This window comes from Canis lupus, chromosome 18 (assembly GCF_048164855.1).
Source record: "Canis lupus baileyi chromosome 18, mCanLup2.hap1, whole genome shotgun sequence".
Classification (NCBI taxonomy): domain Eukaryota; kingdom Metazoa; phylum Chordata; class Mammalia; order Carnivora; family Canidae; genus Canis; species Canis lupus.
Genome location: NC_132855.1, coordinates 46,739,790 through 46,766,574, shown reverse-complemented (window position 1 = coordinate 46,766,574; position 26,785 = coordinate 46,739,790). Strand labels below are relative to the sequence as shown.

The window sequence follows — 26,785 nt, the reverse complement described above, 5'->3', positions numbered from 1 at the left end:
AGACTAAAACCAACTCTGAGGGTGAATTCCCTCCCTCCTGGTCCTCTGAGCCCTCTCTGGCCCATTTCTGAACAGCTCTGGCTCATGCCAAGCTGTGTATGTAAAATGAAACCTAGAGTCACCAGATAACATAAAGCAGGCTGCATCACGGTCTGATATGCAAGCCCCAGTGTGACTATTTGATGTGGATGCATAAGCTAAGATTGTATAAATATTTATAAAATTAATGTATTGTAGCAATATTTGAAAAAAACATAACCAAGTGAAATAAGGCTGAAGATGCTTAGGAATATTTTATTTTTTCATTGGTTGACAACTAACTGATCATCTGAATGATAACTCTCACACTATGCCCTGAAGTAAGACACATACTCTGCTGGCAGGGAGAAAACAGGTGAATTTCACGGTTTCATGTGCTATGCTCTCTTGCAGAAAAGAGCAAACCAGGCCAGTTTTAAAATTTAAGAAACAGAAATACTATTGTTATACCAACACACTTTTTCATGTTCAGAACTACCCCCATGGAGTATTAACTTCCTTTTCAAAGGTGGGGAAGCTAAGAGTATCTGAGATGACAAAAATCACATATTCAGGAAGAGGCACAGCCAGCGTGAGAATCCAGATCTTATTTAAAAGCACATGATTTAAAAATTAAAAGAAAAAAAAAAAAGTCTTCCACTACAAGAGTAATACTTATCAGATGAAGAGTCATGGGAAGGAAGAAAATCGGTTCCTGACCCTGACTCCCAGGGGTAGCAGCACCAACATTGTGGTCCTCTCTGTCTGGTCCTTTTGCCATGTACAGTTTTTAAAGTGACTGTGAACACACTTAAAAGATTATTATCTTCTGATTTTAAAAGGAAAGTGCACACATTATAGAAAACTTGCAAAGTACTGAAATCTATAAAAGAAATTACAGTCACCTGGAATCTCATAAACCAAAAATGACCATAGTTAATATTTTCATATTATTACCTTAGTTTTCTTTCTATCAGTTTTCTTTTTTTATACAGTTAAGTTCATAATTTATAAGACTTTTAAGTAGAGCTAACAAAGGTCTAGGTGGTTGACGACAACAAACTTGGTGACAGATCATATTTGCCATTCAACTGATGCAGGTTTTCAAGAGAAAATAATCATTTCTGCTCCCTGTCCAATCATGAGGCCATCAAAAATGTGTAAGCCTTAAAAAGCTGGTGCTAAGTTCCCACTCAAGTGAACCCTATTAATTACCATGGGTTTTTGTTTCTGTTTGCATCCAAGTGAGAATAAATTATAAGAATACTCCATACATAAAGCTTTTACTACCATGTAAAAGCTCCTCTAGGAAAGACAAGAGCTGTGGTCTAATGAAAAGGTTTTTAAGAATCTTACAGTGAAAAATTTGGGCTAGTGATTTAAACATTTTGTACACCAAAATTTACATAAAAGGTTTAGTGAGAAAATAAAGCATCACTGACAATGGCTTTAGGAAATTATAAATGGGGTAAGAGACCTGATTTTATATTCGTAAAATTCCAACGAATTTATTATCAACACTAAAAACTTTGATTGTACATAAAGTAATAAATCTTTATGACAGCTAATAAGGAAAAGCAGCGCTGCAAGTTTACACACAGTGGCTGAAGGCAAAGAGTAAGAGCAAGAGAGAACTCCAATCGGAATGCTGTTGGTTGGTTGTGTTCATACGGCTTCTTGGTTTAAACGCTCATGACACACTGGATGAACTGAAAGAGAAAAATCCACATGATCCTGCAAACATTGCAACAAGTAATAGCTGATTTTTAGACTGCTTACATTTTATTTTTCTAATTTGAATTAAGGATTGAGAAAGATCCCGCTCTAAAATAAGAGTATATGGATGGAAGGGTTCATTTTGTAGGGGAAGCAGTCTAGTATAAAATCCAGTGGATATCTCTTCTTACAGAGAGCAGATTTTACTTCAATGGATAAAGAATTATTTAAATTCGTTATCCCAGACTCTACAAATGGCCATGGTAAAAGGTTCCTTTCTTTTTTTTTTTTTTTTTTTTTTTGGTAAAAGGTTCCTACTCAGAAATAACAGATGATACTGTTCCATCACACGGATGCCTCCAAACTACAGTGTGATCCCACCACTCACAGAGCACCTTCAACAGTTTACTCCCTTAAAATCTGCTTCGCTAAAATAAATCCTAGTTTGCAACTTTATATATGACCAGAGACAGAATATGGGACCTTTCCTCAGCAATTCAGAAACCCGGGTTTAGAAACATCAATATTCACTGTGAAATGTCTGCTTCACTATAAACACCAATAGGCTCTATTTTCTACCAATTTTTTCATTCTTCTGACGCCAGGGAGGCACTATGTACTGCTAATGCCTGCAGCACTGCTACAAAGCCAAGCTGACTATTCCTTTCAGGGAAGGGGGAACCCAGGATCAAGATATTTAAAATCTCTTAGGGGGCCCGTTGGAGGCACTTTCCACTCCATAGGCTGCCTCTCCATCTCTGGAAACAGTGACAGGGCCATCACCTGAGAAACTAATGCACAATAATGAAAACGCCTTCAAGCAGAAGGAATAAACAAATTTACACACAAATCTTTTTAAATTATCAGAACTGTGGCAGCTGCCAAACTGAAAATGTCATCCTTGCAGTTTGTAATCATTATCACAGTGATTTCCATTCTGAAAGTGAGTTTTTTACATCCAAGGCTGAGCAAAAATAGAAACACTATGAAACATTTCCCTAGCTTTGTTATGTATATCCAACTAATGTCATCCAAGATGGCATGTGACTGCATTCCCACTGAGTCTTTGGCATTGTCCTACCTCCTCCAGTGTGGTTAGTAAATGCATTGTTTTAAACAAATGAAATCTGTGCCTTATGTCCTCAATGAACAACACAGGTGTGTTAAGTACAGTTTTGAGCTGTTAAATTTACTTCTCGGTGACAGAGATACTTGTTCAATGAAGGCAGAAACAGACACAACATCTGAATGGTGTTTTCCAAGGACATTTCTGATTGACATCTCCCAATAGCCCAAAGAAGGAGGTATTATTACTTTCTCTCCTCAAATATTCTCAGAGCAATGATGAAACCTATCTCTGTGACCCAGCCAGTAAATGGGACCAGCTGGGCTCCGAACCAAGTCTTTTAATGAAAGTCAAAGTGAACTATATGAGTAAGACTAGTAATAAATGAAATTAATAAATTCTGAATGGTAACTCCTAATCATTTAATCCTTGATTACTCAGCATCCTTAAGATGCTCTTCATGGCTAACTTCAAAACGGATGCCCAACTGGCGTACATCTTATTCATCTTTACAGTTCCGAATTTAGTGAGACTTACATCATCATATGGGAAATTCACAACACCTTGCTGAGCAGTATCCCGTCTTCGAAAGCTGTCTATAAAACACCACAGTAAAATCTATGGTTATTTTTAAACATCTGACATCACAACAGTAAATTATTTTGGCATTGGGTTCAAACTGCAGTAGTATTTGAGTTGTAAAATCAGCCAACATAAACAAAAGCCCACAGTAAAGAAGCCAACTATAATAACGTGGATAGATTTAATATACAACAGAGTAATACAGTGCAGAAATAACAGATGATACTGTTCCATCACACAGATGCCTCCAAACTACAAACTTCTTAATAACACAGATAGTGTTTAGGAAAATGGATGGATGGAGTTCCTAATATGGCAAATGGGCTATAAAAAATATTCCACCCCTCTGAGCTCTGTGCTATTGAAAAGGATTTACTTTAATTAAAAAAAAAACAAAAACAAAAAACCTGGCCTCATACTTTTGTTAGGATGCAAAAGAAATTACAAACCCAGGTATTAAAGAGAGTAAAGACTGGGGTGCCTGGGTGGCTCAGTCAATTAAGTATCTGATTTTTGATCTCAGCTCAGGTATTGATCTCAGGGTCCTAAGTTCAAGCCTCGAAAAAAAAAGAGAGAAACTAAAGAGAGGAATGGAACAAGAAAAATAGAAAAATATACAGAAAAAAGAAAAAGAACAAAGGAAATAGAAAGTAGAGATTACTGATACAACCTCATCTAAGCAGTCCATACATTTGAAACAGATGACCACAGCTTTAAACTACTTTCCAACAGAAGGAATTAGGAGAGAGAGCTAATGAGTAATTTCACTCTCTTCAAATATTTTATATTCTAGGGAGGAATCACAGAGTACCGCTCATATGCTGATAAAAAAATGCACAAATTAGCTGATCATGTTTTGGAACATTTTTGTGAAATTCAGTTAAGATTTTTTTTTAAGGATTTTATTTATTTATTCATGAGGGACAGAAAGAGGCAGAGACATAGGCAGAGGGAGAAGCAGGCTCCACGCAAGGAGCCTGATATGGGACTTGATCCCGGGTCTCGGGAATCACGCCCTGAGCTAAAGGCAGATGCTCAATCACTGAGCCACCCAGGAGTCCCTAGTTAAGATTATTTTAAAAGCAGTTTACCACTAATCTGAAAGGATTTCTGAAAAAAAAAAAAAAAAAAAAGTTATTCTGCTAGACACGTTTACTAGCAGTGTTTAAAAAGCCACTGAGGTTAGGGGGGAGAAAAGATTGTGGGCAACAGAAGTTCAGAAACACTTTACAAACACCCTGGTGAACACCACCTCAAAGAACACACCTGTCAGGGCTCGCAGTTTGACACAGCAGGCGATGTAGTCATCAAAGGTGATCTTGCCATTGGTGCTGTATCGTTTTGCAATTGAATTCACAGCCTGGGGACTCAAACGAAAACCTGAGGAATGAAAAAAGGTAAAGTGTAAGAAAAAGATCATTAAAAGTCATCACAATTTTTTCAGTCTGGGAGTACTCATTTTTAACTATGAATATACACTAGGAATTACATATGTATTATGTACTTCATTATGAACATATACTACTTCTAGAAAACAGAAACTGCCTTTTTTTTATAAATTTATTTTTTATTGGTGTTCAATTTGCCAACATATAGAATAATACCCAGTGCTCATCCAAGTGCCCCCCCTCAGTGCCCATCACCCAGTCACCCCCACGCCCCGCCCACCTCCCTTTCTACCACCCCTAGTTCATTTCCCAGAGTTAGGAGTCCGTAACACTTGGTTTTGGAAATGAAAGGAGAATGATGTCTGCGGTGGCTGGAGTCAGCCATACACACCCATTGTGGTCAAGGCCTTCTGCAGTTCTTGAGGATCCACTGTTCCACTCTGATCACTGTCAAAACTGATGAAGTGTTGTCTCCAGCCATTCAGCACAGCCCAGAGTTCTTTAAATTCATTGAAACCCATTGTGCCTGACATATCTCTCTGAACCGTAATTAAGGATTAGAGCACCTTTATTTGGCAACATTTTCTAATGATTAAGCCAAAGCTCAAGGGTAAGGGAGTTTAACATTCTTTCTGCTAAAAAGGTTAAAAATGTTACAAGTCCCTCTTGATGTGATACAATGAAAGGATACTCTAACCATATAATGAAAAGAGCCTATGGTGAAAAACCTCAGAGTACAGATCACCTGTGAGATGTGATTACAAGGGAGTAAAGTGGGCACTGTGGGCCACACGTGGAAAGGGATCTCGTTACCGGAACCCGACTGCACTTTCTGAGTGCCCTCGGCACTGCTGCTGGGGTCCAGGCACTCCCCTGGCAGGCCCTTCCAGACCTGGGGCTTTCACTTTTGGAAAATGAGGTGGGATGGAAGGCACTGCAGGATCAGTACAGGCTAAGCTGAGTCTAATAACTGTGATGTGAGAAATTCCACAGTGTGAAGGTCAGGTGTGAATCACGTGGGGCAAACAACGATAAAGCAACGATAAACCCTGATTTCACCCTGATTTCTATACTTGTTCTCTTCTGATGCTTCCTTGAATTCCTGAATAACCAACACTATATCTACTAAACTCCCTTCCCTTTTTGCACCAAATTACATGTTAAAAGTTAATGATTTCAAGAACTTTGTGGTCTTTTGTTACCTTATATTTACTGGGTATTAATTCTTAGATGAATTCTTTTAGGAGAAAATTTTTGGGGGAGGGGTGGTCAGGAAAAAACCTTCCAGCAGCAATCAAAGGATACATCCAGCATTGAAACCATAAGCCGACAAGTCTCCAGGTTAAAAGCTGTTAAATCAAAGAAAGTACATACATATTAATACAGTTTCAAAAATTCACATTACATTGCATACATTGAAATTAATTAGGAAAGTGACTATTTATGTACTCTTACTTTTATATACTACTTAATTTATGTAGAACTAAAGTACATGGAGCTTTGAAGGAGATTTTTTTCCAGGTAGTGGGGATTCCTTGTAGAACCTAAATTTGAGAGGTGCCTGGGTGGCTCAGTCAGTTGGGCGTTTGACTTCAGCTCAGGTCATAGTCCTGGAGTTCTGGGGTTGAGCTCCATGTCGGTCTCCCTGCTCAGTGGGGAGTCTGCTTCTCCCTCTGCCCCTCACCCACTCTCATGCTCTTTCTCTCAAATAAAATCTTAAAAACAAAAAAATGAACACAAACTTGATTTTAACAACTTTAATAGAAATCTTTTTAAAAAGTATTGCACTATACTCTTAATATTTTTAGGTATGATAATGGTTTTGAAATTGAGAGGAGAATGTCCTTATCTTTTAGAAAAGTAAACACTTAAGTTATTTCTAGGTGAAATGAATGTTGTAAGATATATGGAATTTACTTCAAAAGAAAATGGACAGAATTACAGATGAACTAAGTAGCAATGGCAACACATTGATAATTACTGAAACTGGGTGACAGGTGCACACAAGTTCACTGCATCATTACCTCTGTTCTTGGATAGGTGTAACACTTTCTATGTAATCATCTTTTTAAAGGTCTATAATCTTCATGCCTTTGAAACTATAATATAGTGAGCTCAATTCACCACGATGAGTAGGAAGAGAGGGTTGCTTTGTTCCTATACCTAACGGACTATAAACAGCTGATTTTGCTAATTCTATTTCATTAGTTTCTTTCCTTCCCCTTTAATGTCACACACTGAATGGTAACCTCCTACCTGAAATAGCCTATGACCTGGTTTCATATACAGTAAGTTTATATATGGAACTGGTAACTATGCTTGCCAGGTCTGTGTTTAGTTAAGAGCATTGTAGAGTAAGATACAATGACCCATTCAGGGATGGCCACTCTTCAGAAGCCTCTTGAGTTTACATACAGCTAGAGCATATTCTGAGGGCATTTCTATACCTCACTTAGAAAACCAAACTAGAATTTACCTGTTGGTTAATGGGCCTACTGATGAACTACCTAAGCATTAGCAGGTTACGAATTAAGAATTCCTTGTACCTTACATTGTGTTCATGGATATCAATGACTGGAAAACATAGGCACAAGGAATGTAAGGCTAGAAGGCAAAAGTGACAGGGTCACATGGGCAAAGCTGGCATAAACTCTGCAAGTGTATTGAGAGGCACACAGAAATAACATTTTTACAGCTCTTACTAGCTTTGTTTTTATCTCCAAGCAAACTGAATTTAAAACATATGTGAGCTAATTCTTCGTACTGTAATGTCTCCAAACAGTTCAAATTGTTTCCCACTTTTAACAGATTCCTATGTTTGGTATATCCTGGAACTTGAAATAAAAGGTGGGGGACTATTCCTACTTTGGCCCTTCAGACTCCATCCAATCCACAGATACAGCTCTTGAGATGACTGGAAGCAACACTTTCCCACACTTTTGAGAAAGAGCTGGTTGATTCTTCATTCTGGCTTTTCAGTTGTGTGGAGGTATGAAGTCTCTCTAAGCTAGGGGGGAGAACTCTAGATGAGTATCAGAATCACCCAGAAGGTTTAAAAGATCCTGCTATCGGGGCTGAACCACAGAATAATTTTTCAGCTCTACTGAGATGTCGTTGACAAATAACATTCGGTAAATTTAAGGTATACAATATAAAGATCTGACATATGTATATCCTGCAAAATGATAACTACAATTAGATAAGTTAACATATCCATCACCTCACATGATTAACTTTTTCATATGTGTGATGAAAACTTTTAAGATCGACTCTCTTAGCTACTTTCAAGTATACAAAACAGTATTAGGTATAGTCCTCATCTACACAGAACAATTAAATCAGAATACCTGAGCATGGAACTCAAGCATGACTATTTTTTTTTTGAAGTTTCCCAAAGATTCCAGTGAATAGCCAAGGTTGAGGCCACTGTTACTCTGAGTGTGATCCCTGGGCCAACCACATTAATATCATCTGGGAGCTTTCAAAACTACAGAATCTCAGCCTTTAACCTACACCAACAAAATCAGAATCTATATTTTAATACTATCCCCAGGTGATTTATATTCACATAAAAACAGCTGGTCGGTCTGGACCATCATCATCCGGAAACTTGTTAGTGATGCAAATTCTCAGGTCTCACCTCAGACCTTCTGAATGAAAAATTCTAGGACAGAGCTCAGCAATCCAGTGATGCTGAGGCAGCTAAAGTTTAAGAACCAGTGCTCGAGAAGGCCTGACAGTCATGACACAGACACACCTGTGTTTGACTTAAATCAAGGGTTTTGAGGGGCCATGAAGCAAACACCTTCCCTCTATCCCAGTGCTATGAATGTCACCACCATCTACTTAGTCACAGGAGCCAGAAACCTGGGAGTGTCCCCAATTCCTTGTCCACTGATATTCAATCACCTTCTTTTTTTTTTTTATAATTTTTATTTATTTATGATAGTCATACAGAGAGAGAGAGAGAGGCAGAGACATAGGCAGAGGGAGAAGCAGGCTCCATGCACCGGGAGCCCGACGTGGGATTCGATCCCGGGTATCCAGGATCGCGCCCTGGGCCAAAGGCAGGCGCTAAACCGCTGCGCCACCCAGGGATCCCTCAATCACCTTCTAAATGGCTTTAGGACCCATCCACTTCCAGCCCACAGTCATTTCCTTGGTTTAGTTAGTATTTCTGTCACCTGTAGGATTCTAATGGCCACTTAACAGGTATCCCTGATTCTCCACGTTTCCCATATCCATGCCCCCCCAATTTGGTTGGTCTTTATCCTATATCCAGGATAGTATGTGCTTTTCTATATAAGATGTCCCAGTACAGATGTTCCACTGCTGTTAGCATGAAGTACAAGCACCCAAGTGGCATATGAAGTCACACCTGTATTTTCCCAATCCAGCTAGTTTCCTGGCTCTTCATTTAACCTCCATATTCTATCTTCACGGTGAATTTCTCTCAGTTCCTTGACTGCACAAGCACATGCTCTCTCTCCTGAGTCTTTAGTATATGCTGCTCTATTTGCCCGGAACACAACTGCCCTGCCCTATCCCACTTGCTTCTAGGTCTGCCTCATTTCTACTTGACTTTCATTTCTCCTCAGTTTAAGTATCGATTCTGCAAAGAAAACCTTCCTGACCACTTTCTGGGTTGTATGCCTACGTGATCCCACAGCCTCTATATTTCACTTATCCCAGCGCCTTCCACAATGTCCCACAGGCACTGTTTGTGGGTGCATATCCTTGCCGCTTGCACATGGTGGGCATCCATTAAAATGTGCTGGTGATATGACTGAATGGAACTTCTCATCCCTATGTCGAAAGCTGTTACTCCTCTCAACCAGTCTAAGGATAGTTGGGGTTTGGTTTTTTTAAGGATAGGTTTTTTTTTTTTTTTTTTTTTTTAAATAAAATCTAATTTTTACCAATACTTAAAAGTAATGTATAATCCCTGAAGACAAATCATAGTCAAAATACCAGTAAGGGTAGAGGGCTATGCTTTTTCCCATTTTAGACAATCTTCCATACTTGTTAATTCAATAAATGCCTACTAGGTACTCATTATGTGCAGGGCCCAGGATACCAAGAATACTGGAAATACAAATGCAAAACTGGATTCTGCTCTAGCTGATGGTCTAAGGAAAAGAGAAGTCATGTGTGCATACAACTCTAATCAAGGCAGAGAATGGGGAACCATAATGGAGACACCAAGCAGTACCAGAAGTATTGAGAAGTGAAAGGTTCCTTCCTAGTAAGAAAGACTTCACAGACGAAGGAGCATTTAAGTCAAGCCTTGAATGATAGGAAAGATGGGGGACATCTGGTGACAGCCAAGTAGAGCTAGGGACCAGAATAACCAAAGAGAAGCAGGACAGTCCGGGTCAAGCAAAGGGAATGGGAGTATGTATGTTTGATGAGGCTGCAGTAGAAGATCTTGAATTCCTACTAAGCTGTTTAGCTTTTGCTTTATAGGCACTAGGGAGCTACTGAAGAATTTTAGGGGAAGAGAGTGACAGGTTACAGTTTTATGTCAGGAAGCCCAGAAAACTGGTCATCTTTTGTTAGAAGGATTTAAAAGAGGGAATGAGATGTGCAGTGAACAAAAGTGAATGAAGAGAAAATTCACATTTTCAGACAGTTCTAATGAACTAGAACACTGATGTCTAACAAGTTTGGAAGGGGAAAATTCTGACTCAATTTTAATTTCAATTTTTCCCCAGAAATAGCTTGTATTAATGCTAATTATATTTTAAATAATTTCAAAGGAACCTTAGCTATAATTTTACTTTACTCTCTCCCTTCTCCTGTTCATTCTACTAGAATGCTTCAGACATCTTTTCTTCCAGTAGAAATCCACAATGTAATGGACCTAGCAGGAAAACCCTACCTTCAGTTGTTTCTCTCAACTTTACCACAGAGTAACAACTACACTTAAGGGAAAAAAAGAAGCTGAATTACTAGCTTATAGACTAGAGCAACTTCTCTTATCAACTCCACCTCTGGTACGACTGCTTCTTTTAAACTGGAGAAGATGCTTGTAAGTACTGGATTGGAATATCCCTCCGCACTGCTCCCCCACCATGTGTGTTCTTTGGTTTGGAAGCTGGGTTTAAAAAACACCAATGGTGGGACGCCTGTGTGGCTCAACAGTTCAGCATCTGCCTTTGGCTTGGGGCATGATCCCAGAGTCTCAGGATCAAGTCCCACATCAGGCTTCCTGCATGGAGCCTGCTTCTCCCTTTGCCTATGTCTCTGCCTCTCTCTTTCTCTGTGTCTTACATGAATAAACAAAATCTTACACACACACACACACACACACACACACCCCAATGGCTGTATAATTTCTGTATTATAAAATTCTGACACCTCACAAGAAGGATGGTTTTATGGTTCCTTACTGCCTCCACAACCAGATGACAGTAAGCAAATAAATTCAATCATATGGTTCTGATGACTCAGGAAATATCTTCCCCATAACTCAATGATCTAAGGCCATTGCTAAACATGATTTTCTCATATGAAATGTTTCAAAGGACTATTCTCCAAGGACATAAATTCATTTCTTAGTCAGATCTTAAAACCTGCCACACCTCTTCTACCAAAAGGGTACAGAATAATAGTTTATGTTGGGACATAGCTCACTTTCACAAACCCTGCTATTAAACCTTCTTTGTTCACTAGCCCCAACTGCTTGAGGTTAACAATTAATAATTTAAATGTATTTCCTACAACAGGAAAAAAAAATCCCCTATCTAGAAAGTGTTTCTTTTGTAAAGAACCAGATTAAATGAGAAATGTAAAAGGTTCCTCTTTCATATTTCTCCAACTAGGAAATATTAATGGGATCTGAAGTCACATAAAAGAAAGGGTAATTAGATGTGCAAATAGTTTAAAAAGAGAGCCATCTAGTAAATATGCCACGTCGAACAGCTAAAAGATGCCGTTATAAATCTTCAGGTGTGATTTCTAGTTTGAGCATTTTAATACACAGTCTACCAACAGCTAAGGCTTTGATTTGATGTTCTGTCTCAGTTAACCACTGGCAATATCAGCAAGTCAAGACACTATTCTCTACTTTGAGTATTTGTCAAGGTCAAGATCTGATCTGAAAAGAAGCATATGGTATAGTGCATGGGATGATGAGAAGCACCGTTGGGATGCAGCACTTCTGCAATACTTCCTTATCTGCAGCCCTTGACAAAGAGCTCTTTCAAAAGGCAGGAATGTGGTGTAAGCACTGAATTTTAAGGCAGAAGATCTAGTCTTTGAGGAACTGAGGAAGCAAGGTGGAGGAAGACTAGTGCAAAGAGTTTAGAAATAAGGAAGGGCACTTCCAACTTAGCCCACACACATTCTCTGAGGTGAAATGAGAAATGAAGACAGACCTGGGGGATGTCATGGCAAGGATTCATGTTGCCAGCACCATACTCAGGAAATAGGAGTGCAGAAGTGGCTCCCTGGGGATGAGAGTGGGGCTCAGCTACTGTGGGGAAGGTGGACAGGATCAGCCACTCAGAACCAGGAGTGCAGGACATGTCACTCAGGGACCAGCTGTACAGGACCAGCCACCCCAGACCCTAAGTGCCATCAGGCTCAGGACAGAGTCGACTTTTGGCAAATAGTCGTAAATGTTAGTTCCTGTCATTGATGACACCCGACCTGGCAGATTTCATTTCAGCACCCTACCGTGAAAGAGGCCACACAGACTGGCTCATTGCTTTGAATCCAAATCCAAAAGACCCAATCAACTGGCAGGCGGGTAGTGTAGAATGATTAACAACTATTTTCATATATATATACATTTTTTTATTTATATATTTTCATTCATTCATGATAGACATAGAGAGAGAGAGAGGCAGAGACACAGGAGGAGGGAGAAGCAGGCTCCATGCTGGGAGCCCGATGCCGGACTCAATCCCGGGACTCCAGGATTGCGCCCTGGGCCAAAGGCAGGCGCTAAATTGCTGAGCCACCCAGGGATCCCAACAACTATTTTCAAATTAACATTTTGTAATGAACAACCAAAATTAGCTTTGGAAAGTCCAATTTTTGCTAAGTCAGAAAAGCCCAGTGTCCTTGAAGGCTATCATCATAAGTAACAGTTAAAATATGAAACACGAGAGTACTTCTAGAGAAACTTTGGGACTGTCAACTCACGTTTGTATCCTCCAGCAATGCCTGACTGTGTCAGGCATCTCTGCAATTCATCAGCATCTATTTGCCCATCCTTTTGAAAAAAATAAATAAATAAAATAGGAAGAGGAATTACAATAGTGATCGGTACCTTTTAGTTCTTTGTTCACTTTCACAGTGTATTATTTCAGCAATAATGATAAAGAAAATGAGCATTTTCATGCATGACACTTTAAAAAATACCTTCCAAAAACAGGCATTCCTTTCTCCATTCCACTTTCAAAAATAATTTAATGATGAAAGAAAAACAAATTAAGTTCTCTTCCACAAATGCATAATTAGGGACACAAACAAAAAATGCATTTCTTGATACCTAAATAAAGTCAGCATTCAATTTCAGACTCTATTTTATTTTTTTATTTTTTTTTCAGACTCTATTTTAAATAATTATTACATAAGAATTTACAAAGTCAGAAAGCTGCTCACATCTATACTTTAGTATTACCAGTATCTTTTCATTATTTCCTCTAAATGCCTCAATTAGATTTGGCATTAAATTTTCAGGTACAAGATTCCTTTTTTAAATAAAACACTGAGGGGAATTCAGTTTCTTCCACTGATGCCTAGTATTTCTAAATGTATGAATAAAACTCGTCTCTGTCTTGAACTACTTTTCTTTTAGCCTCAACAGGGAAACTGCCCATTAAGCACTTAAAATTATTTATATAGTTGCTTAAAAGTCTTATTCCTCTTTCTAGCTTTTGGGGGTTGGTAGGAGTGGAGAACAGGGCACACACCTGATATCCGTAAATAAAATGCTTGGATGAAACAAAGAGAAGCCTTCCTGATCACCTAGGCTTCTGATGAGGCATAATGGTTTTCCAGAATCACAATTTCATCTGGAAGATAAAGGTTCCTGGTGCCTATTGGTGGGCTGATCAAGTTCAGAAATAGACAGATGTTACTTTTAGGGATTTAAAAAATAAAATACCCCAAGCCTCAAGTCCAGGCATATCGTAGATTCTAACCAAGGAGCAGGAACAATAATGTGAAAGACAATGGATATGCTGCTGTAGGCCAGGGCCGCTGCAAGGTAAGCAGGTGGGGTCATTTACAGGACTGGAAGGATAGGCAATCTAAGAACTCAAGTCTTGAGCTTTGCCCTGTCTTGTGGTTTCAAAGATACAGATCACTAACAGATTAAGCAGATACTTCAAGGGAAGCTCTTTCAGTTTTAGACACAATTTTCCACTCAATTTCTTCAACTATATTTCTCAGAATGCTGTTCTGAAAGGCGGCCTTGGGTTTTTATCCCATAACATTTGATAGCATCTTCACATGAAGATTATGTTATTTCTTGTTTTTGATCAAAACAAAGCAAAATCGAATTTCTAAGACTAAACATCCCTTCTGGACATGTCTGGGTTATACCAGCGGTGTATTTACTGTACACAGTGTCCTGGTGAGCAAGGGATGTGTCCTCCCTCAACGTACACCACCCCGTCCTACAGCTCAACCAAGAGAAGTGAAAGGTCTCCAGGAGCTAACACTTGGGTCTCTCTCGGTCAACAGGCCACAACACCTTTTAAGGACATGGAAGAGCTGACCTAGAATAGGCATCAGCCTTAAAGAGAAACCAAACTGCTCACAAGATTAACTTCCTCACAGTAAGGCAGTAATAACTTTCTTATTTTGAAGCTGGTAGTCTAACACAAGAACCTATTTCTTAGGGGGTAACTGATTAACAATCGAATTCAACCCAAAAAAGTGTTCATTAGAATCTGACTTCATAATTACCGGTATGTGTCTTCAAGTTGTACAAACAAGGGCTTGTGGTCGTCAGATCTAGAATTTCTCCTCTGGAAACCACCATGGACCCTGACAATTCATAGTCCTAATAACATCTTTCTACTTCACAGATCTTCACAATATATTTATAACCCCCTATTCCTGTTTAATCTGACCCTAATTCAATCACATGTTTAGTTTGAATTGAACTAACATAAATACAGGCAACACTTTGTCCTATTTGTTCTGAATATTCACAAATAAGTAACTATCCATTTCCTTCTCTCTTTTTCTCTTTTACAGAAGCAAAGGGATTCTTTTCCAGAGGAAAGTTCTTTTTTCCATCCCACTCTAACCATGGCTAATACAGAGGCAGACTCTGACAATTCTTGAATATTAAGGGGAAAAGCTAACCTGTCCAGCTACGGCAGCAAAGTAACCATAGAGCGGATCCTGAGTTTGTCCGGGAAACGTAGGTCCTCCGGGGGCCCCTCCATACTGTAAAACAAGAAGCACAACAGCATCATTCCGCTGAATCCAGTTTTATTCTTTCACCACTGAATGCTTTTGTGCAAAGGCAGGCAACTGCCCGCCCTCCGCAGGGATGGTTCGCCTCCCCAGCACCGGGCACGCTTTAGCTGCAATCATTCCACCCCTTCTCTCCGTTCTCACCGCATCAGGATTCAAACGCCGGCAGCTTGGACCACGGTGAGTCGTGCAGATCGTGCCAGCCGCCTACGGGAAGCGACTCTAAAGCTCCCCACCGGCCTGCAGGTTACCGAGGAAACGCAACCGCGACGAGCAACTTAAGAGCGGGGCGCGAAGTGTTCTCCTTCTACTTTTAGAGCGTTTAAGGGATCTTTCGCGGCGGCCCGGGACAGGTGCACCCCGGCTTCGGGGTCTGGGTTGGGCCGTGGGGCGGACGACGCGCGACCCCGGCGCCGCGAGAGGAGGCCTCCCTCCGCCAGGGCTTTCCCCGACTTTTAAAAAAAATCTCTCACTTGCTTTCAAAGAGGGGAGGTGGCTCTCCGGACCCTTCGAGATTAAAATGGCTGTTTGCTCTCAGGGGAAGAAACCGGGAGGGGGAGGAAGCCGATACCCAAGGCCGCGCATCCCAGGCACCGGGGAGGGGGCGTGGGGGGCTTCCCGGGCCATCACCCCCCACCCCCAACCCCCCACCCCCACCCCCGCGCCTCGGCCCCCACGCGGCCGCCCGCAGCGCGAAGAGGCGGGGAGGAGGAGGGGGCCTGAGGATGGGGCCGAGCGGCAAGGGCCTGCGGCGAGGCACCGCCCCGCGGAGCGGCCCAGGGCGGCCTCCCGGCGTCCACGGGGCCCCGGGGCCGCGGCCCGACTGCAAGCGCGCGCGGGCTCCACTTACCCCGCCCGGGTAGTACCCGCCGCCGGCGCCAGGGTGCCCCGGGTACGCCATGGTGCAGACTGCGCCGCCGCCGCGCCGCCGCGCCGCCTCCCTCCCGCCGGGGCCGCCCCCGGAGCGCACCACCCGGGCGGGGGGGGACGCGCGCCCGAGCCGCCCCCGGCCCCGGCCCCGGCCCCGGCCCCGCCCCCCGCCCCCCGCCCCGCGCTGTCCCGGCCCCGCGGGCGCCCGCCCCGCTCTGACTGCCCGGGGCCCGCGGCGCGGCGCTCACCCGCCGCCTTCCTCCCCGCGCCACGAATGGCACGTCCCAACCCAGGGCGGCGCCCCGGGGATTCTCGATTTCGTCCTGCTGCCTCGGTTCTGACGCTCCCGAGCCTTGCGGGCGGCTTCGGCTGTCGGGCCTCCCGGGCTCCCGGGCTCCCGGCGGAGGGCGCTTTTGGGAGGCAGGGGCTGCACGCTGGCCCCAGGGGCCGCTCCTGCACGCCTGGGAGGGAGGGGGGCGTGGAAAGAGCAAAACATGGAAACGCCCTTGGAAAACAGGAAAAAGCTTCAGGAACTGTGTGCGAGAGAGCATTTGGCTTGCGGTTGCACAGTTCACCGCGAGGGCACCCAGTCCGGTCCTGGTTCAGCTGCGGCGACACCCAGGGAGGACAGAGGCCACTCACTGGCAGGGCCTCCCCGCCCAGGCTCTCGGGGAAGGAGGTGTTAGAGTTATCTCGATGATTCAGGCGATACGACCACTCTTCCCAAAAAATTACTCAGCTACTTTTTTATACGAGGAAACTACAGCTAGGAGTGTGCTGGTAAATCGGAAGGTGAGAGGTTAGAACTCTTCCCGGAGGTAGATTCGGAAAATGGTTCTCTGCATACGTTTTCCTTTCTCGCCTGGTTGAACAGTCCGATGTGAGCAATTCAGGTGTCAGATTTTCGTTTGGTTTCGTCTCATGTAATTTCAGTCCTAAAGAATTTTTTTTCCCCCTGAATTTTATCGTTTTAAGAAATGCATTCATAAAAAAAAAAAGAAAAAGAAAGAAATGCATTCATGAGCAACATTCAGGGTATTTGCTATGGCGGTTGCACGGAAAAATTGAGCGTCATCAACATTTAACAAATACTGGATCACCTGCAGAGTGTGGTGATGTGCTTGCTCAGCATGGTAGACGGGGTTCCTCCACTCCAAGTCCCCGGGCTGTGTTCCCACTGGGGTCATTGTTTTTCTCTTCCTTCCAAGTCCCCTTTTTGGATAATCAGACTCCAAAAATGAAACTCCTGAACTGTCAGAACAATTTTTATAATCCCCGTTGTTACATATCAAATAAACTATAGATTACCTTTTTTTTTTTTTTTTAAGATTTTATTTATTCATGAGAGACACAGAGAGAGACAGAGACACAGGCAGAGGGAGAAGCAGGCTCCATGCAGGGAGCCCGATGTGGGACTCGATCCCTGGTTTCCAGGATCAGGCCCTGGGCTGAAGGCGGCGCTAAACCCCTGGACCCCTGGGGCTGCACTGGATTAACTGTTTTAGGTTTGATTTAGGAAGTAGGAAGTAGACTATTGTTTTCAAATACCAAAGCGATTATCAAGATAGATTAGACATTTTATGAGTCCTTTGACCTCTGTGGGGTTCTTTTTTTCTATGTATGTATGTATGTAAGAACAACGCACGGGAGATCTGTCTACCCTCTCAACCAATTTTTAAGAGTACGATACAGTATTGTTGACTGCATGCACAGTGTGGTACCGCAGGGTCTCTAAGGTTTTTCATCTTGCCTGACAAAATCTATACCCCTTGAACAGCCACTCCCCATTTCTCCTTCCTCCAGCCCCTAGCAACCAGTATTCTACTTTCTGTTTCTATGAGCTTGATTATTTCAGATACCTCATATGATTACAATAACCAGGTATTTGTCTTTTTGTGATTGGCTTATTTCACTTGGCATAATGTCCTTGAAATTTATCCATGTTGCAGCATATCGCAAGATTTCCTTCATGAATCTGGATAAAATTCCATTGTAAGAGTAGGTCACATTTTTAATCCATTTATCCTTAAACTATTTTTTTTTTTTTTTTTTTATTTACGATAGGCACACAGTGAGAGAGAGAGAGGCAGAGACACAGGCAGAGGGAGAAGCAGGCTCCATGCACCGGGAGCCCGACGTGGGATTCGATCCCGGGTCTCCAGGATCGCGCCCTGGGCCAAAGGCAGGCGCCAAACCGCTGCGCCACCCAGGGATCCCTCCATTTATCCTTAGATGGACATTTGGGTCGCTTTGGCATCTTGGTTATGGTGATTAATGCTCCAATGAACATGGCTGGAGTAAATAGCTCTTTGAGATCTCATTTTCTATTCTTTTGCGTATATGTTCAGAAGTTGGAGTGCTGGATCATATGGTAGTTTTATTTCAAATTTAAATTTAACTTAATTGAGGAACCTTTATACCATTTTCCATGGTGGCTACACAATTTTGCATTTCTACCAGCAAAGTGCTAGAATTCTAATTTTTCCACATACTTACCAACATTTATTGTCTGTTTGGTTTTTTATTTTATTTTTTTGATAATAGTCACCTGGACAGGTGTGAGGTGATATCTCAGTGTGGTTTTGATTTGCATTTCCTGATAATTAAAAACACTGAGCATTTTTTCATATACTTGTTGGCCATTTGTATATCTCCTTTGGAGAATGTTTATTAAATTCTTTAGCCCATTAAATGTTTTCTAATTTTAATTCCAGTATAGTTAAATTAGTTTATATTAATGTTGGGTGTACAATATAGTGTTCAGCAATCTATACATTACTCAGTACTCATCATGATAAGTGTACTCTTAATCTTCTTCACCTATTTCAGCCATCCCCCACCTACCTTCCCTCTGGTAGCCACCAGTAAGACTCTGGTTTGTGGTTTGTCTCTTTTTTTCCTTTGTTCATTTGTTTTGTTTCTTAAATTACACATATGAGTGAAATCATATGGTATTTGTCTTTCTCTGACTGCTTGGCATAATACTCTGTAGTTTCGTCTATGTCATTGCAAATGATAATATTTCACTCTCTTTTATGGCTAAGTAATATTCCACTATATATCTATATCTGTATCTATATCTATATCTATGTCACCTATATATCTCACCTCTTCTTTATCCATTCATCCTTCTATAGACATTTGGGTTGCTTCCATAATTTGGCTATCATAAATAATGCTGCAATAAACAAAGGAGTGCAAATATCTTTTCAAATTAGTGTTTTTGTATTCTTCGGATAAATACCCAGTAGTGGAATTACTGTATTATATGGTAGTTATATTTTTAATTTTTTGAGGAAACTCCATACCGTTTTTCACAATGGCTGCATCAGTTTGCATTCCTGCCAATAGTGCAAGAGGGTTCTCTTTTCTCCGCATCCTTATTAACACTTGTTGTTTCTTGTGTTTTTGTTTTTGTTTTTGTTTTTGTTTTGAGAGAGAACATACACGAGTAGGGGAGGAGAGGCAGAGGGAGAGGGAGAGAGAGAGAGAATCTTAAGCATGGAGCCTGACACAGGGCTCAATCTCATGACCCTGAGATCATGACTTGAGCCAAAATCAAGGGTTGGGTACTTAAACCAATTGAGCCACCCAGGTGTCACTGTTTCTTCTATTTTTGATATTAGCCATTCTTAACAGGTGTGAGGTAATGTCTCATTGTGGTCCTGATTTGCATTTCCTTGATGATCAGTGATGTTGAGCATCTTTTCATGTGTCTGTTGGCTTTTTCAGCCCATTTTAAAATTGGGTTATTAGTTTTTTTGCTGTTGGGTTCTAGGAGTTCCTTATATATTTTGCAGACTAACTCCGTATCAGGTATATAGTTTGCAATTTTTTCTCCCATTCCATGGTTTGCCTTTTCATTCTGTTGTTTCTTTCACTGTGCAGGAGCTTTTTATTTTATTTTATTAATTTTTTTTGCAGAGGGCAGCCCGGGTGGCTCAGTGGTTTAGCACCACCTTCAGCCCAGGGTGTGATCCTGGAGACCCGAGATCGAGTCCCACATCGGGCTTCCTGCATGGAGCCTGCTTCTCCCTCTGCCTGTGTCTCTGCCTCTCTCTCTCTCTGTCTCTGTCTCTCTGTGTGTGACTCTCATTAATAAATAAATAAATAAATAAATAAATAAATAAATAAATAAATCTTAATTTTTTTTTTTTTTTTTTGCAGAACCTTTTTAGTTCATGTAGTCCTATTTTTGTTTTTGTTACTTATGCTTTTGGTATCATAGCCACAGCCATGAAATCATTGCCAAAACCAATGTCATGAAGACTTTCCCCTATGTTTTCTTCTAGAAGTTTTATACTTTTCAGTCTTATATTAAGTCTTTAATCCATTTTCAGTTGATTTTTATGTATAGAGTAAGAGAAGAGTCCAATTTTATTCTTTTGTGTGTGGGTATCTGATTTTCCCAAAACCATTTGTTGAAGAGACCATCCTTTCTCTGTTGTATATTTTTGGCATTCTCCTAGGAGATCAGTTACTTGTATATGCATGGATTTATTTTGGGGCTCTCTCTTGTTACTTGACCTCAGCTGTTAAATCTGTTTCTTCAGAAAGAGGTAAGTAGGATGCCTGGGTGGCTCAGCGGTTGGGTGCCTGCTTTTGGCTCAGGTCATGATCTTGGGATCCAGGATGGAGTTCCGTGTCGGGCTCCCTGCGAGGAGGCTGCTTCTCCCTCTGCCTATGTCTCTGCCTCTCGCTCTCAGTCTGGTCTCTCATGAATAAATAAATAAATCTTAAAAAAAAATTTTTTTAAAAAGAAAGAGGTAACTATAAAGAATGGATAGGGAGGACTGAACTCAAAGTTGAGTGTAAGCTCTCTCAAGACTCAAGTTTGAAAGAGCATATAGCATATAAAATATGTGTAAGTATGCAGAATGAGCTTTATGGATGAGCAACTATGCTAATTGTCATTTCAATTATCTTTAGACATCTTCCTACTACTCTGCTGCTAAAGAATTAATTTAATGGAGTGCTGCAGATGAAATTCCTACAATTATTGCTAACAAATTGGTAAGCTGCTCCTGCTTTCATTTATGAAAAAAACTGTGGTAACTAATAATAACATAGAACTTAATATGTACCAGACCCTCTTCTAAGCACTTTACGTATTTACTTAATCCTCATAGAATCCCATGAAATAGATGGTATTATCATCTTCATTATACAATTGAGAAAACAGAATGGATAAGAGAATTTACCCAAGTGGAAGGAACACAGAGCTGAGCTATGCTGTCAAGCCATCTTGGCTCTGGAGTCTGTGCTCCATACTAGCAGACAGCAAACTTTGTAAAAAGCCAGATAATAAACATAATAGGCTTTGTGTGCCATGTAATCTCTGTAGCAACTATTCAATTCTGCCGTGGTAGCATGGGAACAACCATAGATAATACACAAGTGAATGGGTGTGTTTCAATGCAATGTATTTACAGACACTAAAATTTGAATTTTATGTAATTTTCATATATCATGAAACATCATTCTTTTTATTTTACTCAACTATTAGAATATGAGCATACCATTCTTAGCTCCCTGTTATGCAAAAGCAGTGGGCCAGATTTGGCCCTTGGGTAGAAATTTGCGAACCACTGCTAAAAACCTCTCTAGGATTCTGGCTATGACTCTGGGAGAATAGCACCTTAGCAAATGATTTGCTGCTTTTAAGATAGAGCTATGGGTAGCAGTGCCTGAGTCACACTGAGGAGCGATGACCTCCCTGGATTAGGATCTGATGTATAAAATGGCTTCTTCAGAGTCTTCCCTGTAGTCCATCCAGTAAGAGGACCTAAAGGAACACTGTGAAACCCTGACTTGTCAGTCTCACTCTATGTAGTAGTAGCTAGACGGCCTGTTCAGGGACAAAACTAGATGCAAAGCCAGCTTTTAAATGTTTATTCATGTAACATGGATTCCCTTATTTATAGGCTGAGAATTGTCAAATCCTCCCCCAAATTAGGAAAAAATCCTGAATAGGAACTCCACAAAAATAGAAGTAAATACAAGCAATTTACTTGTATGATTTTGACAGTCATTACAAAGGAAGGGGTAAAGATGGAGGGAGAAATAAGCAACTTTTTGAAGTTCTTGCCAAGTGTTGTACTAGATACTTCCTTCTGGTATTGCATGTAAAGAACAGTGCTTTCAAAAGGAGTTGCAATTACCCACATTTTATAGACAGGGAAATGGAGGCATAAGTAACTTTCCCAAGGTTACATACCACATCTTTGACCTCTGATCTACCTAACTCTAAAGCATTGGTGTTTTAAAATATGAAAAATCATAAAGATATTCAACCAAACTTACAATTTTTTCCTCATTGTACTGCTTCTTGAGGAGTTAGGGCAGAGGAGGGACTGTAGGAAAAGAATTTTTAGAGGTAGAAAAACGCTTCAAAGTTCCTAAGTGTCAGCCTTGGGCACAACTGCACAGATTGTCAGAGTGACAATTATTTCCTTCATTTCCTAAATATAACCTGGAGAAATCAAATCTGCTCCTTATGTCTTTGATTTTGAATCCAATAAAAACCCCAGTGGAATAAGAACTCATCCTTATACCTTCAAGTTACAGAGGCCTGGATATGGACATTGCAATTCCCAAGTTGTTTAGAGAAACTCAGCAACAGAACACCCAAGCTGTGTAGTTAGAGGGTTTACTGGGGCACTAGGGTAGCTCAGTCTGTTGAGCTACCAACTCTTGATTTTGGTTCATGTCATGATTTTGAGAGCCCCGAGTTGAGCTCTGTGCTCAGCAGAGTCTGCTTGGGATTCTCTCTCTCCTGCTCCCTCTGCCCTTACCCCCTGCTTGTGCTCTCAATAATATATATATATATTATTATTTTATATATATATATATATTTTTTTTTTTTTAAAGGAGAAGGATTTCTGACTGCTATGGGCAGTGTGGGGAACTAGAATACTGTTATTTGTTTTAATAGTATTGCTAGAAAAAGGCTGGAAATTAGGCAGCCATACCACAGTGGTTGAGGGGAGTGGCAATAGCATGGGTTATGCAATCACAGATACCTTGGCTATCATCTCCAACCATGCTGTTTTGTGAAAAAGATGAAGAAGGTAGGAAAAGGTGGGAAACTGTAAATGACTGGCCCAAGATCTTGAAGGTATGACCCTAGCCTGATGCAAATATATCACTTTTTCTGATTAAAGTTGTGGTGTTATCTAATAATGTTTCTCAGAGAAATTATTGTTCTTTGTGGCATACCCTCCCCAATCCATCTTTATTCTGTTTTTAAGACAAAAGACAGGTGGACTCTCTTTTTGTTCCTGGAAAAAAAATGTAATATAAAGCACTGTGTAGATTTCAGTTATAGAATGAAGATGTCACAGGGATAAAAGGCACACAGCATAGGGAATAGAATCAATGGTACTGTAATAGCGTTGTAAGGTGGCAGATGGTAGCTATGCTTGTGGTGAGCACAGCATAATGTATAGAGCCGTCCAATTGCTGTGTTGTACACCTGAAACTGATGGAACATTGTCAACTATTCTTTATTAAAATAATAAAGTACTCTGTAGAGCATTCAGGTGGTACTTGTTTGCTCAGATGCAGGGTGAAATAAACACTCTAGCTCAGTAACTGCTATTGTTTCCTCATTTCCTGCAGTTGAACTAATGTCTAACGTATCAGGAAGAAATGCGCAATAACATTTGCTGGATTAAGGTCTCAACTTTCTTTTAACTCTAATCTGAGCATGTTACCTCATGATTTAAAGATCTCTGCCTTAGAACTCATATCTCAAAAAATGTAAAAATGATTCTGTGGTACTAACATAGGGAGCCAATAAATACTATCTTCATTTTTTTAAAAAAGATTGATGGGAAAAAAGATGAAGAGTAGGATCTTCACTTGGGAGTAAAAGATATCCTTTTTCTCTCACTGCCCAGAATAAGAGCTCAATTAATCATGTAACTATGTAAGTATTTTCAAGGGATAGTAAAGCTTCCATAATTGATGTTTTAGTGCTTGCATAAAAAGTTTTTAATGCATTCCTGGCGCACTGTAGGTGATAATGAGTCATGAACCATACCTGTACTATAGGTTGTGTTTTTGTTGATTTTCCTACCCACTTCCCACACAGAAGCTTTCTAGTTTGTTGTGTCCTACTTGTTTATTTTTTATTGTGTTGCTTCTGTTTTAGGTATCATATCCAAAAATTCATTACCCAGACCCATGTCAAGGAGCTTTATTCTGATATTTTCTTCTAAGAATTTCATGGCATCAAGTCTTTACATAGAAGTCTTTAATCCATGTTGAATTAATTTTTTAAAAAGATTTTATTTATTTATTCATGAGAGACAGAGAGAGAGAGAGAGAGAGAGAGAGAGGCAGAGACAGAGAGGCAGAGACAGAGACATAGGCAGAGGGAGAAGCAGGCTCCCTACAGAGAGCTCAATGTGGGATTGGATCCCAGGACCCTGGAATCATGCCCTGAGCTGAAGTCAGACACTTAACCACTGAGCCACCCAGGTGTCCCCATTTTGAATTAATTTTTGTGAGTAGTATAAGATCTGGGTCTGGTTTCAGACTATCTTTTCTCCATTGAATGTTCTTGGCTCCCTTGTCAAATATTAATTGACTCATATATGCTTGGGTTTATTTCTGTTCCATTGGTCTATTTGTCTGCTTTATACCAGCACCATTCTGTTTTGATGATTAAAGCTTCAGAGTATACTTGAAATTAGGAAGTGTAACTCCTGCTTTGTTCTCTTAGGATTTCTTTTTTTTAAATTTTTTTTATTTTTTATTTATGATAGTCACAGAGAGAGAGAGAGAGAGAGAGGCAGAGACATAGGCAGAGGGAGAAGCAGGCTCCATGCACCGGGAGCCCAATGTGGGATTCGATCCTGGGTCTCCAGGATTGCGCCTTGGGCCAAAGGCAGGCGCTAAACCGCTGCGCCACCCAGGGATCCCCTCTTAGGATTTCTTTGGCTATTCAGGGTCTTTTGTGGTTCTGTATAAATTTTAGGAGTTTTTTTTTTTCTACTTCTATAATAAAATGCCACTGGAATCTTGACAGGGATTGCATTGAATCTATAGATGGATTTTGATAATATTGACATTTTAACAGCATTGAATCTTCCAATCCATGAACATGGGATTCTTTCTCATTTATTTGTGTCTCCTTCAATTTCTTTCATCAATGTTTTATTTTCACAGTAGACATCTTTCACCTCTGTAGTTAAATTTATCCTAAGTTTTTATTGTTTTTGATGCTATTGCAAATGGTATAGATTTATTTATTTATTTATTTATTTAGAAATCTGTGTTAGCATATAGAAATGCTATTGATTTTTACATGTTAATTTTGTGTCATGCAACTTTACTGAATTTATTGCTTAGATCTAACAGGTTTTATTGGTTGAGTCTTTAGGATTTTACATATTCAAACTCATGTCATCTGCAAATAGAGACAATTTTACTTCTCCCTTTCCAATTCTAATACATTGTATTTCTTTTTCTTGCCTGATTGCTCTAGCTAGTACATAGTTCCAGTACTATGTTAATTCGATAGGAGTAGTGAGAGTGGGCACCTTTGTCTTTTGCCTGTGTGTATTTTTTTGACCATTTTAAAAAAAATTGAACATGTGACCTAATTCTGGCAGCAAGATCAAAAGGGAAGTCATGTGTGTGTGTGTGTGTGGGGGGGCATCTAGAAAATATTTGCTTGCTTTTAAGAAAGTGATGTAAGGGATGCCTGAGTGGCTCAGCGGTTGAGCACCTGCCCCTGGCTCAGGGCATGATCTGCGGTCTCAGGCTTGAGTCCTACATCAGGCTCCCTGCATGGAGCCTGCTTCTCCCTCTGCCTACAACTCTGCCTTTCTCTATCTGTGTCTTTCATGAATAAATAAATAAAATTTTAAAAAAGAAAGTGATGTAAGTAAAAATGTCCATAATTGTTACATCTATTTTATTGTTATTCTCAAGATAAACCCACCAGCAGACTCTCAGGGCACATAAGGAGACCACTGAATTACTGCATCTATAAAGTTGTCACACTTCTGAATCAGTGTTTGTTACTTACAGCACAGAAATATCCTCCATAAAAAACCAGAATATTTCTAAAGCATAATTTTAGTTTTTTGGTTTTGACAAGTTATCTTAAATAAACCTACATTAGACCTAGGAATTAATCTATAAATTAGGATTACTTATTTTAAAACTATACAGAAGACTTTCTTTTTATAAAATCAAGTTTATTGAGATATAGTTTACAAATAGTAAAATCCCACTTTTTAAATATATAGTTTTTTATTTTGATAAGTGTATACTTCTTTTTTTTTAAGTGTATACTTCTTTATGGATTAGTCTCTATGCCCATTTACCATGTAAAAAGAATTATGAGGATGTTGTCTTGATTTCAGCTTTTATTTGAGAAGAAAATTTTTCTCTAAATGGAATAAAACTCTTTTTATATTTGTAACTCCGAATTAACTTTAAAGGAGCTGTGAAGGATTCTGTAGCAATAGAGATAATCTGACTTAGATCAGTATCTTGAGTGCCTACAAGTACACTTTACATAGTCACATTATTTTGCCTGTAGTTTTTATTTGCAATAACCTGGGGCTTTCCTAGTTTTCAAGCTGAAAATCCTCAGTTCTGAGAAACTCTCCAGTCCTGGGCAAACCAGGATAGTTGATCACCCTAGGAAGATTCTCAACCTTGAAACTATTGACGTGGTGGGTCA

At 40.3% G+C, this 26,785-nt stretch overlaps 1 protein-coding gene and 1 long non-coding RNA gene across 3 annotated transcripts; one reads left to right on the top strand and one right to left on the bottom strand.

Moving 5' to 3' along the window:
- Positions 1-274: 274 nt before the first annotated feature.
- SRI (sorcin) lies at positions 275-16,649 on the bottom strand. Of its 2 annotated transcripts, none has more exons than XM_072784339.1 (8): positions 16,332-16,649; positions 15,100-15,183; positions 12,922-12,991; positions 6,076-6,119; positions 5,162-5,309; positions 4,649-4,762; positions 3,338-3,396; positions 275-1,727 (listed from the first exon to the last, which is right to left on the bottom strand). In XM_072784339.1, exons 1-8 carry the CDS (start codon positions 16,632-16,634, stop codon positions 1,701-1,703), a joined length of 849 nt encoding a protein of 282 aa, XP_072640440.1. In that variant the 5' UTR covers positions 16,635-16,649; the 3' UTR covers positions 275-1,700. The 2 variants fall into 2 exon arrangements, with proteins under 2 accessions (XP_072640440.1, XP_072640441.1); XM_072784340.1 differs by lacking the exon at positions 16,332-16,649 and adding an exon at positions 16,064-16,183.
- Positions 16,338-19,297, top strand: LOC140609146 (uncharacterized). The gene is made up of 2 exons (XR_012011093.1): positions 16,338-16,875; positions 18,148-19,297. It is a non-coding gene; the product is annotated as an uncharacterized lncRNA (long non-coding RNA).
- Positions 19,298-26,785: the final 7,488 nt, after the last annotated feature.